The sequence below is a fragment of the Podarcis vaucheri genome (assembly GCF_965113315.1).
Source record: "Podarcis vaucheri genome assembly, chromosome: 1".
Classification (NCBI taxonomy): domain Eukaryota; kingdom Metazoa; phylum Chordata; class Lepidosauria; order Squamata; family Lacertidae; genus Podarcis; species Podarcis vaucheri.
This window is the reverse complement of record NC_138759.1, coordinates 69137869-69154096: the sequence shown is the minus strand read 5'-3', so window position 1 is coordinate 69154096 and position 16228 is coordinate 69137869. Positions and strand designations below refer to the sequence as shown.

General features: G+C 39.2%; 1 protein-coding gene across 7 annotated transcripts in view; it reads right to left on the bottom strand.

Moving 5' to 3' along the window:
• Positions 1–16228, bottom strand: part of BTBD10 (BTB domain containing 10) — a 29993-nt gene that overhangs the window by 1603 nt on the left and 12162 nt on the right. For 6 of the 7 annotated variants that reach the window (XM_082194102.1, XM_082194097.1, XM_082194101.1 and 3 more), the window contains 6 exons: positions 9382–9572; positions 7236–7518; positions 4463–4565; positions 2583–2703; positions 1916–2113; positions 100–210 (listed from right to left, as the gene is read on the bottom strand). In XM_082194102.1, the coding sequence (XP_082050228.1) occupies positions 100–210; positions 1916–2113; positions 2583–2703; positions 4463–4565; positions 7236–7518; positions 9382–9535 (970 nt within the window). In that variant the 5' untranslated portion in view covers positions 9536–9572. Of the gene's footprint in view, positions 1–99; positions 211–1915; positions 2114–2582; positions 2704–4462; positions 4566–7235; positions 7519–9381; positions 9573–10109; positions 10228–16228 lie in introns of those variants that run through there. The other variant, XM_082194103.1, reaches the window with a different exon arrangement.

The following is a 16228-nucleotide window of genomic DNA, read 5'->3' as shown; positions in this document are numbered from 1 at the left end:
CAGTGCTACCCTGTCTTATTCCATTTGTGTAAATGCAGAAGTGCACACACACAGATCTGTTGTTGATGTAGCTTAGGAAGTAATTCCAAGACCTCTTACCTTCTATACCTAATCGAATCTTCTTAAGGCCTCTTTCCTTCAGGACTGACTTGGCCACATCTCTGTTTTCAATGTACTTGAAGAATCGATACAACTTTGTACTATAAATAACTGGGGGGAGGGAACACAATGCACCGATGAATAAAACGTTATGCAGTGCTTACTCCTGGTTCAGCAGCAATGGTCGATAAAGCAACGGATGCATTCTCCTCCAGTGTTACAATGCTTGCAACTTTAATTGGAAGACAATCCTTTGTACCCACTTTGCCACACAAATAACAGAGGTCAAGCATTTTAAAACTGCAGGCAAGCCCTGTTCCCAGTGTCTCCAGGTACTTGGGCTACTCTTTACACCTTTGGGCAATTAAAATGAAGCTCTAAAGAGGTTTTTAAGTGTGTTCTACTGAATACAATTAGAAACTCTTTGTGAGGAGGTACCCTAATAAGACAGAAACCCTCTTGTGAGCAGCAGCTGTAAGAACATTCACTCAAAGCCTTTAAAAGTCCCTTCAGGCCTTCAGACTCATCATGCAAAGGTTTAAAAAGCAGTTGGTGTGCCTGGGGCCTCCTTCTTGAAAGCTTTTCTATTATTTAAAAAGTGCATGTACTCTTTTCCCAGATTTGTTTTTCTTAAAAGCATGTACAACGTGATGGGCCAGTGTGTGCTTTTTGCTAACTGGCATAGCAAAAGATTTTAATCCAATGTGAGATAATTAATAGAAATTGGAGTAGGTTTTAAGTACTGCCCCCACTTCAAAATTTTGTGAATGCTCCCTTCTTCACTTCTAATTTAACTGGACTAACCAAAATTTGCTGCGATGTAGTTCACACTTTGCCGATGGGATTTATGCAAAGGCTGAATTTGGAAATAACAATAGGTCAGTAATCGTGGTTAAGCAAAATTAGGCTTTGCACTTGAATGCTGTCATTTCGCTCCTTGCTTCCTCCAACTATCAAGGCAGGTTTGAGATCCTTGAATTAATTTACAAAGCCCTGAACAACTTAGGTCCTGGACACCTCACCTGAACCCTTATATGCAAGCTCGATCACCAAGATCTGCAGGAATGGCACTGGTCATTCCCCAAGCTGACACAGTTCACTTCATAACAAGACACAGAGCTTTTAGTGTCATCTAAACCACTGAGCCTCTTGGGCTTGCCAATCAGAAAGTCAGCAGTTCAAATCCCCATGATGGGGTGAGCTCCCGTTGCTCTGTCCCAGCTTCTGCCAACTTAGCATGCCAGTGCAAGAAGAAAAATAGGTACTGCTGAGGTGGGAAGGTAAACATCATTTCCGTGCACTCTAGTTTCTGTCACGGTGTTCCATTGCACCAGAAACAGTTTAGTCATGCTGGCCACATAACCCGGAAAGCTGTCTGTAGACAAACACCGGCTCCCTTGGCCTGAAAGCGAGATGAGCGCCACAACCCCATAGTTGCCTTTGACTGGACTTAACTGTCCAGGGGTCCTTCACCTTTTACCTTTATTGTGGAATACTCTTGCCAATAGGCGCCTTCAGTGTCAACTTTTAGACACCCACTGAAAACTTTTCTAATACTATGTAGTCAATTAAGTACATTCTGTATAAATAAATTCCCCACACTGAACAAGAACCTTAACTGTATTGCAATGTGCGCCTAATTCATAAACACCACTACCTATTTAGTTAAGTATTTTTTTCTTAGAGATCACCATCAGGTGTTTTCTAGTGATGTTTTTATTGTTTGTTTAATGAAAATTATCTGAGGATATGTGCATGTATTGTTGGAGAAATACCCCAGAGGCAAATTTACCTTCAAAAAACCTCAGTGACTTACTTTGTGAGTATTCTTCCCCCATCTGTGGAGGGTATTCTTCATCCCAATCGACCACATCATCGTCAGTGAGCACCACAATGTGGCACTCTCTTTCCCCACTTTGAGCACTGGCTACCATCAGTGGCAGTATCATTTCTTCAAGGTAATATTCAAACTGTTTCCGAGCGCCGTCATTTGATAATTCATGCATAAGAGCACCTGAAATCAAGAACGCCAAATCAATATTATTGAACACTTATTTAAGAAAGACACTTTAGTCAGTACACTAAATACACTTTAGACACTAAATACACTTTAGTCAGTACAGTTTTTCTAGACCAAAAAAGGGGGAAAGCTTCTGCTATCGTTCCCCTGACTAGGGAAACGGAACAATATGGTTTTTGTGGTAGGGAAAGAATTTGTTGGGAATGCTTCAGATAACAGGCTATGTTGGTTTCAAGATTCATTTCCCCATTGAGCCTCTCCTATGTATTTCCATGATGTTATGGAATTATCTAAAAGAAAATAATGCCATGATACATATGGAGAGTCATCTGGAAATGAGGGGTTCTTTTTAGGGAGATGGCTGTATTGCTGCATAAATATTATTCCAGGAAAATATTTGACAGTTAGAACAAGATATCTTGAAAACACATACATATAAATCCAGTTTCAACTGTGTACTTACTGAGGTCTCTACATTTGATAGTGCTATAATCAAAAGAAATACAGAGATAGTCACAAGCTTCTCTAAGTTCAGGAACAGATATTCCATCTGGACAACGGATCACCCCAGTCTTGTAGTAATCCTTAGAAAAAGAAAAAGGAAAATTACCGTATGCTACCATGAAACACTGGAAAGGAGCATCTAATTCCTTACTGAAAAGTTTTTCACTTCTCCAAAAATTCTGTTTTGCCATCTTAAGACAAATTACCTTACTATTATACCTTTACATGGTAACAGAGCAAAAAATAGAGCTAATGCAGAAAGCTGAAGCATACCTTCTGTCAGGTGTGGCATGAAAGGAACATAGAAGGCTGGAGCTGCAATGACTGTACTGGATACCAATTAGCTTCTGGGTACAATCCAAATGGCCTGTATTATTATGGTTTGTGCATCTCAGGGGATGCCTGCCTGTCCTACAACATTGGCCAAAGATTTTAGCTTCCTCTTGTCATGAATTCTACTATTCTACTCATATTGATCCAGAGCAGATTCCAACGTATAGCTATCAGAGTAAAAAATCTAAACATGTTGCAGGATTCCCCAAAAATAGACCAGAGGCAATTGTATTTCATCCAGGAGCTTTACTGCTGCTGAAGGCAAATGAGCATAATGGTCACAAATCCAATACATTCAGGATTGGCACTGTCCATAAGAAATCCAGTTGAAAAAGACCTAACTGAAACTTAACAATAACTTATAATAAAACTAAACCTTAACGCTAAGCATACTATATACAGAACACCACACCAGAACAAAAAGAGAGATAGAAAAGTGTGAAACCCAGGCTCCTTCTTGCCTTACTATTATAGTCAGCATGACATTCATAGAAAAAGATAACAGAACCACTTTAAGCCAGCTGTACTCAGCTTCTCTGAAGGAATAACCCGAACATCATGAACCTTCTACAGTACTTGTTTCTTTCACACAAAGAAGCTTCCAGTACCCTCTCGAATTAATTAGACTAGGAAAGGTCTCTACACATCAAATCAATACTTTCTGCACTAAGAAATGCAAACTGACACCTCTTCTATCTTTTCCACAAACAACTCTGTGTCTGGGGGATCCTGATGTTCCTTGGAAGATTACTGGAGATTCTTCAATGAGAATATCAGTAATATTGAACAGTGTTTCTTGAAAGACAGCTTGCCTGCTATTCCCCCACAATGTTTCAACACAGTGGTGCTGGATGTGTTCTATAACTCAGCTTACAGAGCTCACGTGACACTCAAGAGGAATGGGCAGCACCTCAAGCAAACCAAGTGTGCACTCAAAAACACTCTGAAATACCCAGCAGTTTCATGGAAAGAGTTCTGTGAACAAGGAAAGATGAAAATCACTGGTCTAGAGTCAAACACTGCAGAAATTAATGTCTGGCACTAGAACAGTTCTCACAGTAGTGAAATAAGTTATCTCAACTGCCATACTGTGATACAAAAGGTCCATAATAATAAGCTTTTATGTAGAACTTCTTTATCATTGGAGACAATAAAATATCTAAAAATAGATACCACCTTTTATATCCCTCAATTTCAGTTGAAGCCTTTTGATTACACAGCTAGAAACAAAACTGCATTGTAAAGGATTTTCATATTGCATTTATTCTTTCAAACAATGTCATTCAATATATGTGAGAATGAAAGAGAGAGATGTCACGCACAATGGAATAGCAGTGCCCTGCAGGAATCCTTAGTCACCCTCAATCACAACCCGCACAGGCCCTGGATATAATAGGATGAATGTTCAGGTGTTCTTTTTCAATTCTACAAAACCATTTAAAAAATCTGTACCTCTTGTACATAAACTTATGAATGTGGAAAGAGCAGCAAGTAATGTAATCTCACCAGAATAGCACGAAACACAGTAGAGCCAATTCCCTCGGCCACTTCATACTCTCCTTTCTCATTGGGCCGTGTGAAATTGTGTTCTCTTCCTGATCCAAACATCCTAGATATATATATATATAAAAGGTTTGCTTAGAAGTCATTTCAGATATATAACGTTCATTAGTGTTCAAATTAGCAAGGTGAAACTGCAGAAAGAATAGTAGCAAATTAAGAGCTACAGAAAATAATAACTCTTACATCTTCCCTAAGATAATATTTGTGTGACTTGTTACTTCAAATAAAATATGAACACATAAAATAAAGAGACTATTCAGGAGAGTGAACTAACCCATATTAATTATTGTATTTTTCCATGTATAAGACAACCCATATTTTTTTAAACCCGAAATTAATAAATTAAGTTGTTTAGCTTGGGGGGGGGCACTTCTGCCAATCGCTCACCCACCTGCCCGCCACTGCCAATCGCACATCTCGCCACAGCCAATTGTCTGCCCACTCACCGCCACCAACAGCCCACCTGCCGCAGCCAATCGCCAGGCCTTGCTGCAGCCACCAATCACCCACCCAATCGCCACTGCCAATCGCCAGGCCTTGCTGCTGCTATTAATCGCACATCCCCCCTCTGCATTCACTATCCATGTATGAGACACCAAATTTTTTTTTTAGCAAAAAATATGGTAATATGGGTTTAGTTCACTCTCCTGCATGGTCATGTCATTTTGATCTACAATGTGTCCTTTAATCCATAAGTAGCAGGGACGAATACATGCTTTCAAGTAAAATGTCAGCTTAAAATGGACAATGATCAATCCATAAAAGGTTTATTACCTCCTTTGCTGAATTTGATAAGAGCCAACTCTACTCAGCACAGAAGTTACCTTACTGGTTTCTAGAAGAACAGACCTCGATATGTCCCTAATACTATACACTGTCCCTAATACTATACACTATCTAAAAATGAATCTGGTAATTCACTGCAGAACAATACCGCCACGGGTCACATCCCATGAGGAAATTCATTATTAGGTAATTAACTACTGTAGAGAAAGTCATATAAGATATACCGTATTTTTCGCTCTATAACACGCAGATTTTTTCTCCTAAAAAGGAAGGGGAAATGTCTGTGCGTGTTATGCAGCGAATGTGTGGTCTCTGGAGCCGAAAAATAAGGCAAAAATCAAACCGCGCTTCAGGGAGAAGGGAGCTCCGTGAGACAGGAAGTGGCAGCTTTCCTGCATTCTGCCTCCGGGTCTTACTGCCCGCCCTCTCTGTTTCGTTGCTGTGTTTGCTCAAACGGAACAAAGAGCAGGGGAAGCCCCTCCCCTCCAGGCAAGAAGAGAGGAAAGCAGAGCGTCCGTCCTTCTATCCTCTCCCTGCTCCGGAGGGAACAATGTATGTGAAGGGAAGAGAGATTACAGGTTCGGCTTAAAATTCTGATTTGACTTCCTGCTTTTTGTTTTTGGAGACACACAGCATTCAAATATGCTTTCTTCCATTTAAAAGGATGAAATCCTTAAACAGTGGCTGGCTTGTGTGGGTGGGTGGGGGGAAACTTTTGCCTTCCTTTCCTCACGTTATAGCCCTCTCCTGCATTCTTAGCCTTCTGTGTTTTTCCTTCCCTCCCCACTTAAAATGTGGTTACAAAGCATGGATCCACATGGATCCTCAGGATCTTTGCATTGGGTCACCCCAAATTCACCATCAGAGCACACAGCATGTCCATGGCTACAGCCTGCCCCCCCAAAATCACACACCCATTGTTGCCTGGGGCTGCAATGGTGCAAAAACGTGGTTAAAAAGTATGGGTACACATGGATCCTCAGGAACTTTGCATTGGGTCAGCCAAAATTCACCATCAGAGCACATAGCATGTCCATGGCTACAGCCTGCCCCCCCCAAAAAAAAATCACGCACCCACTGTTGCCTGGGGCTGCAATGGTGCAAAAACGTGGTTACAAAGCATGGATCCACAGGGATTCTCAGGATTTTTGCATTGGGTCACCCCAAATTCACCATCAGATCACATGTCTGTGGCCACAGCATGAAGCACAAAAATGATACGTCCACTGTTTCATTCAGAATATTTTTTCCCTTGTTTTCCTCCTCTAAAAACGATGTGCGTGTTATGGTCAGGTGCGTGTTATAGAGCGAAAAATACGGTATTCCTCTCCCACTGAGTCGCACCATGGACAGGTTTACCCAAGGATAAAAACACCCAATATCTAAGTTGCATTTCATGAGAGAAAAGGTATCAACTCTAAAAGAGGCTAATTTCACCTGAAATGTTGCACAAAAATATTTAATCAAGACAGCTGTAAAACTGAGGTATAGAAAATTGAACAATTTATTTCATAAAACAATTTATTTCATGATAAAAATATTTAAATGACTCCTATGAAATATGCTACAATTTGGAATTCTTAACAATCTTTTAGCTTTAAGAATATCATAAGACCTCAGAGACAGTATCTTGATATTTATAAATAAAACTTTTTAAAAAACGTTATTGCCCTCCAACATCAAAATAATTACTGTTTTTTCTGGGGAAAGTAAATGAAACAACCCAAATTTGTACTTTGTGTATGTTTAGTTTTAGTTTTCATTCATTCTGTTGGTTTTTCCTGTTCTTTTGTGTTACCAAAGTGTACATCCTTGTTTAAATAAATAAAAATGTTTAAACAAATAAAAATATTGAACAAGCCAAACATTTGTTCTGAGCAGCAATTCAGGGAGTACAGTTTATGAATATGCAGTAAAAAGAAATGCTGACCTGCCCAACATTGTATTTGGCTGTGCAGTAAAAACAGAAGGATCTACAACAAATCGAGTGTTGTCCACTATGAGCGTTACTCTCTCAGAAGTCCTTATGTTCCGAGCTCCCTCTTTTGCATTCTCGTATACATATACCATTTCGCCAGCATTCTTGCAATTTCCGTCTGAACTTGACTGGCTGCTGTTTCTACTGTTCCCAATACTACTACTGGAACCATTTGGAGAGGTTTTCTGAAGTCGAGGGCTGCTTGGACGAGATGAGCTATGATCTTTCTCACGTTCTGCAAAAAAAAAAAAATTAAAATATTGTAAATGGTGTTGCAGTGTCCAAATATTCTACACTATCAGAACGTACATTCTCACAGGGGGCAGCTATTATTGTGACCCAACAAGCAGAGCTGCCACTGTATTGATTAAACCACATGGATCTTAGACTTAGGTACAGTGGCAGCAGGGTGTGACCTTGTGATGTGAAGGACGACAAAGGGGGAAGGTCTCCTAACCTTCGCTCTGCTTATCATTACATGGGTGACAACTGCACAGAATGGAATCTTATTGTTATGAGCGGCAGTGGAAGGGTTCTCTGTGCACTTGTCCACGGACATAGGAAGTGAAGATCAGCAGTCATCATCGCTGCCACAGTATAGGAATTCCTGAGGTTAAGAGTGGAAGTGGGTGATCTGTTTCCCTTCCCACAGACTGCTGGGACAGAACACTTGGGGAGGGGACAACTTGTATGAATGGAGTGGTATTTCACACATACAACTTTTTCTCAAACAAGCTTCAGTTATCTCTAGTCCTAGGTATCAGTGTGCAAACCTATACATGCGGGGGAGGAAGGAATAGTCACATCTTACATTCAAGACTTGAGATAATCAACCATGGTTTGCTGTTGGCTTATGAATCCTAGCTTGGTAGGGAACAAGCTAAGATCTCAGGTTCAGACACTGTGACAAATTTCCCGGTTGATTTCTTTTTGTGCCAGGGAAAGAAAGAAATGAGAAGAGACTGGGCTGTGCACACCAGAATGCTGCTTGCTCATGGTGAACCACAACAGGCCAGAAGCCCTGGTTCACTGTGATAAGCAAATAAGATCACCTCATTTTACAAAAGTGCAAATCAAAAGTATGTTCACTTAAAAAGTGCAAAGGGTGTGCAGTACTTGAGGTGGGTATGTTTAGCCTGAATAAGGGGAGACTGGGGAGGTAGGATAGCCATCTTCAAGTATCTTAAGGGCTGTCACATGGAAGAGGGAACATGCTTGTTTTCTCTCGCTCTGGAGGATAAGACTCAAACCAATCACTTCAAGTTACAAGAAAGGAGATTCCAACTAAACATCAGAAAAAATTTCTGATAGTAAGAAGTGTTCAACAGTGGAACAGACTCCCTCTGAAGGTGGTGGACTCTCCTTCCTTGGAGGTATTAAAGCAAAGGTTGGATGGCCATCTGTCATGGATACTTTGGTTGAGATTCCTGCATTGCAGGAAGTTGGACTAGATGATCCTCAGGATCACTTCCAACTCTACAATGGTTGATTACTATCCCCTGATAATAATAATAATAATAATAATAATAATAATAATAATAATAATAATAAAAAATAATTCTTCTTCTTCTTCTTCTTTGTATAACACCCTATACCCACAGGTCTAAGGGCAGTTCACAATATAAAACAACTGTTAATAAATCTATTTAATTGTTTTAGTGCTTTCCATTATCACATGATTCAATGAAGGAACTGACAATATAACCTATTTGGGGTTGGGATGTCATATACTGTTGATCCAAGTTTTTCATATGAACACAGAACAAATTAGTGAGGATATTTTTCATATATGAAGCATAAATAAATAGCCTCTGGGCCTCTGTTGCACTATTTATGTTCACAGCTAACTACTGGTGTGGAAATAAAGTGGAGGATGGACATCTGTAATGCCAATGAACATACTGGCCAATGCAGTTTTTACATTTGCATCACATGTGTGAAATAACCCTAGATTTAACCTCAATTAAGAAAACAAACACATATGTCTTCAGGAAATGTAAGGATCCACTCATATATATGGCAAGGTCAAGATTTCTATTGTTACTAAAGAAATACATTTTTTAAAAAAGACCTTAGGTGCTGTTCTCTCCTTACATACCTCCTTGATGCTGTCTTGTTGGTGAAGTCACATTTCTGATACACGGGGTGAGCTGAGACTCGAGCCTTTCATGGGAGGAGTCACGTGATCTATCACTTGATCTACGTCGGTCTCGTGACCTTTCATGCCCACCACTAGCACCATGGAGACTCATTTTGCTACAATCTCCTTTAGCAACACGTGAAGAAGAACTAGAAAGACAAATGTTTATGTTTAGTTTACAGTTGTCATATTAAGATTTACAAAGCAATCTACACACTGGAATATCAATAATTAACAGGTCTATTTCCAATCTTTCGTTAGCTGAAATTATTTCCTAACCTCAGTGGCATCCTAACATCAAGTTCTATTTCTGAAAAATTTAGGAAGAGGCACATTGCTTGTGGGAAAGTTTAAGTCCATCCTGGCAGAATCATTATGTTGCTCACCTCTTTATTACAGCTTGCAATACCCTGTCTATAGAAGATCCTATGGACCATTCATTGGAGCACACTGAAAAGTATATTCACAACGTGCAATATACTAAGAATATGTAAAATGCCTTTGAAAAAATATTTAAGATACTGACACAGAAGTAAAACAAAATTGAGATAAATATTATTTGAATTATTCCTATTTTTAAAAACCCTCAAACTTTTTGAAATGTTTGACAAAAAGGATACCGCAACACTAATATTTATAATTAGTACAGTTAATAAGTTTTAAAGGTCAGCTGAAAAATTAATTACAAGGGGAACCAGAGAAATGCCACATCTGCACTCTAGTTCCACAACCTCTTCTACATGCAAGTGGGGAAGGAAGTCTATGTGCCTCCCAAGACACATCCTTGTGCCACAGCCCTTGGCTCCATTCTCCCTTGAAGCAATTGTGACATCAGCAGCAGATCAAACAATCTCTCCCTGCTTATTTGCATGCTTGGAGCCTTAGACCATTTCCAAAAGCTTCAAAGCAGGTACCACTAACTTGTACATATTCACACAGCTAATATAGCTCCTTCCTTTTTGCAGAAGTGGTGTCTTACCTTTAAAGAAAATTAACAGTGATTTGACATCATACACACTGATTGACCCTAGCCTCTCCTCTAAAATCTGAGCAGTCAAATTTAAAAACCACCAATCCAGTCTACTTCTAACGCAGAATTGCTTTTTAACAGAATGCATATTAAACTGGATGAACAATAGAGCTGTAGGCAAATGTAGTAAAGCTTGTTCAAAACAGCAGGACAGAAACTGTCCTGGTGCAAAGTCTGCTTGTAAGAATGAAACACGGTTGTTGTTGTTTAGTCATGTCTGACTCTTCGTGACCCCATGGACCAGAGCACGCCAAGCACTCCTGTCTTCCACTGCCTCCCGCAGTTTGGTCAGACTCATGTTTGTAGCTTCGAGAACACGGTACATAATCTTATTTGTAATATAACGCAATTTAGTGGTCAGATTTGCACCACTCTTTCTCTCTCTTAAGAAATGTGAAGCCTGTTTTAAATCAACTATTTAAATCAGCTTTTTGTTGCCATTTTAAATAGATATAATTGCCTTGATTTATCATCACCTCCCCAAAATAAGATCCCAAGAAGAGCCAAGCAGACCAAAGGCCCCTTCAATCCAACAGTCCCATGGTGTCAACTATATGCCTACAAAAGTGCACAAGTAGGATAAAAGGGCAATATAAATGGTCTTGGTTTTTATATACAAGTTATCAACAGATGAGCAACAGATGGCTAACTGACCATTTCAACTGTCCCATTATATTGCCTCTAAACATGTGTAGCTCTGGGTCCTGATACAGGCAGAAAAAGACTGAAAACTGGTTGGTGAAGTTCATGTACATTCTGTCCCATCGCACTGGATCAGAGAAGAGGCCTGATATGATGGGGGATTCCACCCCAATTAAAAATGACTGGGTGGAGGGGGAGGTGTGTGTGGAGGAAATGATGATGTGGTTAAAATGTGCCTGAATTTCAATGTAAGCCACTCACACAAATAGCTTCCTTTGCCTCACATGGATTGCTGCATGGATGAAACAGGTCTAAGATTAAATGTGACAAGCAAAAAGTATTTGCGTTCCACAGAATTATGTCTTCATCTTTCAAGGAGGAACTGCAGTGTCAGAAAGTCCAGCCTCTAAGACTAGATCCTCCACACACTGGCTGATGGAAACTAGACAACGAGCAGATTACCCGCTAAGGTGGTATACTACCCCACATATCCAAAAGACCTAAGAAGCCAACCCATATAGCGCAACAAAAGACTAGGAAGAATTAGCTAACCTGATGAAGGAGAAATTTCTTCTCATCTCAGATCTCAAGCATGAAGCAAAGCCTATATATTTATTAGTTGCTTGTTATGACTAACACATCGCAAACCTTCTCTCCAACTGTGATGGTCCTTTATGCCAAAAAGGAAAGGGAGACACACTCTCAAGATCTTAAGTGGGAGAAAACCCCTTCTTGACTTCAGCAGAACATAACTAATGCATGGCATCAAAGGGACACTTTTCATATTACAGGAAAGACAAGCTCCCACATTGCCACAATATTTCAACTAGGTTATTTCTGGAATGCTTTATATGTTTGCACACTGGAGGAAACAAAAGGAACCATGAAGCCCATATGATGGCATCCTCACTGCTACCTTTACCATTGCCAATAAGAAGACACATCAGCAAGCTGGAGAAATACAAGAACCCTCCTGTTCCATAAAGTGTGAAGCAAGCCTCAGAGTGACAGACGGCCCACACAAAACCACCACAGGATGAATGCACCCTATGCCCAGTTGAAAAGACAGGAGGGAGAAATACCCTCCTACGCATATTGACAAACCTCTCAAAACTTCTGCAAGATATGAGGGAGGGGACCGAAAGTGCAGTTACCTAGATCATTCAAGTGTGTGCCTGAAGTAGTTTACTGATGGAGAAAAAAGCTGGCGCTACTCTGTGTTGTATTTATTATTACTGTCCATCCCTTCACTGCATGCTAAGCTGCTTTTCTGAAAGTCATTTTCCAAATCTATAAGCAGCTTAAGACAAAGAGTGAACATTAGTGAAAGATAGAGATCTCCAACTCTAGAATGGGAAATAAGAAAGCAGGAAACACGACGTGACATGACACATACGTTAGCTAAAGGAAGTAAAATTTCATAAAAGTCTAAGTCATGATTTTGCATCTGCATTTAGGCTTAATTTTTTGTTTTGTCCCCTAAAGGTTCGTCCTGCCCCAGAGCAAGTCTGCACAACCCACAGAATAAAATACTATTCTCTTTGGCTGTTTTCAAAAACAAGCCAAGCTCATGCATATTAAAACCTGGAAATTATCTACTGTAAACAGGTGCAACAGGAAGTATTGCAGATGACTCACAATAATACACTTCCTTAGGAAGCCTGAAACTCTAGAATAGAGAATAATCATGCTACTGGAATTTTATTCTGAACCACAGTAAAAAAAATATATTTTAAAATCCCTAAACTCTTTGTTAAGCTACTGAGATGTGTATTTTGAGGGGGGAAATCTAAACTAATTTTAAAACATATTTTACTCCCATTTTATATTGCTAATATTCTCTATTTCCTCTACAAAGAATATGGCATATGTTTCCAGATGAAAATCGCAGTAAACGTTTGTTTCAGAAATTTATCCCCCCAAAATTATAGGCAAACAACAACGAAACAATAGCATAAATTGAAGTGTGAAGCTGAACTGAGAATATTCTTCAATTCTCTTCAATTATGTACAGGAGAATTAAAGAAACAACTCTACTCTTGAGTGCTTCAAGAAGTTATTTTCACTGGGAAGAGTAGAAATGAAAGAAGTTTGTACGCACTGAGTGTTGGCAACAAGGACTAAGAGAGTATTGGGGATGAGCAGATACTTGCCACTTTGAAGGCTATCCCTGTGTGCCAAAGGAGGAACCATTCTGAGACTTCAGAATGGAAGATGTTTAATTTAATGAAACAATGAATTTCTGAAAATTAATTTGTGACAAATCAAATTGGACAAACTGGAATGAACACGGAATCATTAAAATCTAAAATCAAAGTAGTACTTAGCTTTCCAGGTGACTACTCCTAGGAAGCTATTCAGGGATATTAAAATGATTTATTCAATATATTTATACCCTACCTTTCTCCCAAGTTGGGGTTCAAGGCAGCTTATACACACTAATCATAAAATATAGAATAATAAAAGCAAACTAGTTAAAAGCAATAATAAAATACATTGCAACATATTTACAACCAACAATTAAGATACAATTTGCCCTGACAGCGACCCAGTGATCAGCACTGTCTGCACCTTGGTTTCCAAAGGCCTGTCTGAAGAGGATGGTCTTAGGCTGCCATGGGAAAGATAACAAAGAGGGAGCCATTCTAAACTTAGCTTGGAATTCCACAATATAGGAGCAGCCACGGAAAAGTCTCTTTCATGTCACCAAAAACTGTGCTTCTGTTGCTGATTAGTGTATTAACAGGTCTCTGTGCCTTCATTTGTTTTCTTAAAATCTAAAAAACCTCTGAGTACGTTATTCAACTGCCATGACTCAGAATGAAATCAAATGTTTTAAAACATTTTAATAAAAATAAATTTCCAGGTGAAACATTGGAACTTGTTGAATGTTAATATTTAAACTCAGTAAGTGCACTTAATTGATTATTTACCCCCTCATCAAAGATTTCAGTTCAACTTCCTTTGGCTATTGGAAAAATGATGTATTTATACACTTAAATTAATAATAGGTAGACAATGGAAAACTGGAGTTGGCTTAACTCTTAGCTGTTGGCATTGCAATGTCTGGTAAATTGCACAAGCAGAAAAACTTATGACGGAGGACCAAAAAAAGTGACTTTGCTGACACATTGTTCAGCTTCCTATCATTTGTGAACACACACTCAACTCCAAGACCACTGACAACTCATTACTCAACTAACAAAAACTGCTATAGCAACAGAATAACTTGTATTTGAGATTTTGTATACCTCCATTTGGGTTATTCTTATTTGCTACTGTTTGCTTATATTATGAAAAAACAGAAATTAAAATATTCTCTTAAAAAAATAACATGGCATATTTTAGTCTTTGTTTGCTAAATATCAGTCAAATTACAAGTTACTTAGAGGAGCTAGCACAGTTCTTTGGAAGCATGCATTGTAATGTAATGTAAGGGATGTGGGTGGCGCTGTGGTCTAAACCACTGAGCCTCTTGGGCTTGCCGATCAGAAGGCTGGCGGTTCGAATCCACACAATAGGGTGAGCTCCCACTGCTCTGTCCCAGCTCCTGCATACCTAGCAATTCAAAAGCACACCAGTGCAAGAAGATAATTAGGTACCACTGTGGTGGGAAGGTAAACGTCATTTCAGTACACTCTGGTTTCTGTCACGGTGTTTTGTTGTGCCAGAAACGGTTTAGTCATGCTGGCCACATGACCCAGAAAGCTATCTGTGGACAAACGGCGGCTCCCTCAACCTGAAAGTGAGATGAGCGCCACTACCCCATAGTCGCCTTTGACTGGACTTAACCATCCAGGGGTCCTTTACTTTTACTGTAATGTAGGGGGGCGTGACTCAGTCCCCCAAGCAGTTTTTCCGCCCTTTCCACAACCCCACCCATTTTAGTGCCAGTAGCCAAAAGAAAAATTGGAATTGGAATAGGCACAACCCGGGGGAGGGGCTTCCAGTTTCCTACTGGAGATGCAAATCACCCACTTCCCAGTCATCAGAATGATCATTTGGGCTGTGTGTCTGTTGATATATGTATGGGGCGGGGGCACCTCCACCATTGGCATGCAGCAATCAGATGTTGATCAAGAATGAATGTGGCCCTCAGGCCAAAAAAAAGTTAGCCATAGTGCTTTAACACATGTGCACCTAGAATACAGATTGCTGCCCAAACCTGGTAATTTGAAGGGGACATAAACCCTCGTTTGTAAACTCAAAACATTATCACACAGAATCACCCAGCCATTCCAATGTAGTAGCTTGCAACATGAATGGATGACTCCACACTATTTGTCTTCCTACCACAGCAAACCACATAAAGCAACTGTTTGTTGCAAGTCACTTCACACAAACATATTGATGTGCACAGAGCACATACCATACATGTAACTTTAAGAAGCCTCTATATTGTACAGTATTAGATTTGAACTAATCCAAACTAGTCTTAAGAAAAACAACCCATTAATTTCTATCAGCTATTTTGTATATAAAACCATAAATTTCCTCATATTTTAAACAACTTCATATGATGCTCTACACTACAAAAATAATGCACTAAAAATGCAATAAAAATAAAATTATGCAATAAATGATGCAGATACAAAAAAAAATCAAGTCAACTAAAATGAAAGCAACGATTTTATCAGCCATAAGCATTTATAGTATATACAGTACAACTCTAGGAGCTGTAAAGCAACATGTTAAAACTACAGATTTAAGAAGCATGTTCAATATTCATAGTTTAAAGAAGTGTGTAGGGACTAACAATTAGAAAACTCAGATTTTAGAGTACCTTTTTTAAAAAAAATACCAACACTTTCAGAGACTTACTAACCAAATCTTTTTATCTTCCTGACTAAGTGATAGAGTACATTCAAATAAACATTACACCTACAAAAACTTTTGTCTATGAATCTTTCAAACAACAATAAAAGAATATTCTGTCTTGCACTAAAAAAGCTAGTCAACCAAACTTAAAAATAGCCCCTTCTAAGAAACTGCATTTGAGTGGATCTACAAACTTCCAACTCCTCTTAAATTAAGCTAAATAAATGCATCTTAACACACCAACAATAACATTTCTGTTTATATTACAGTCTTTCCTTGAGACAAAAGATCATGGACACACACATCTGCTCTTTG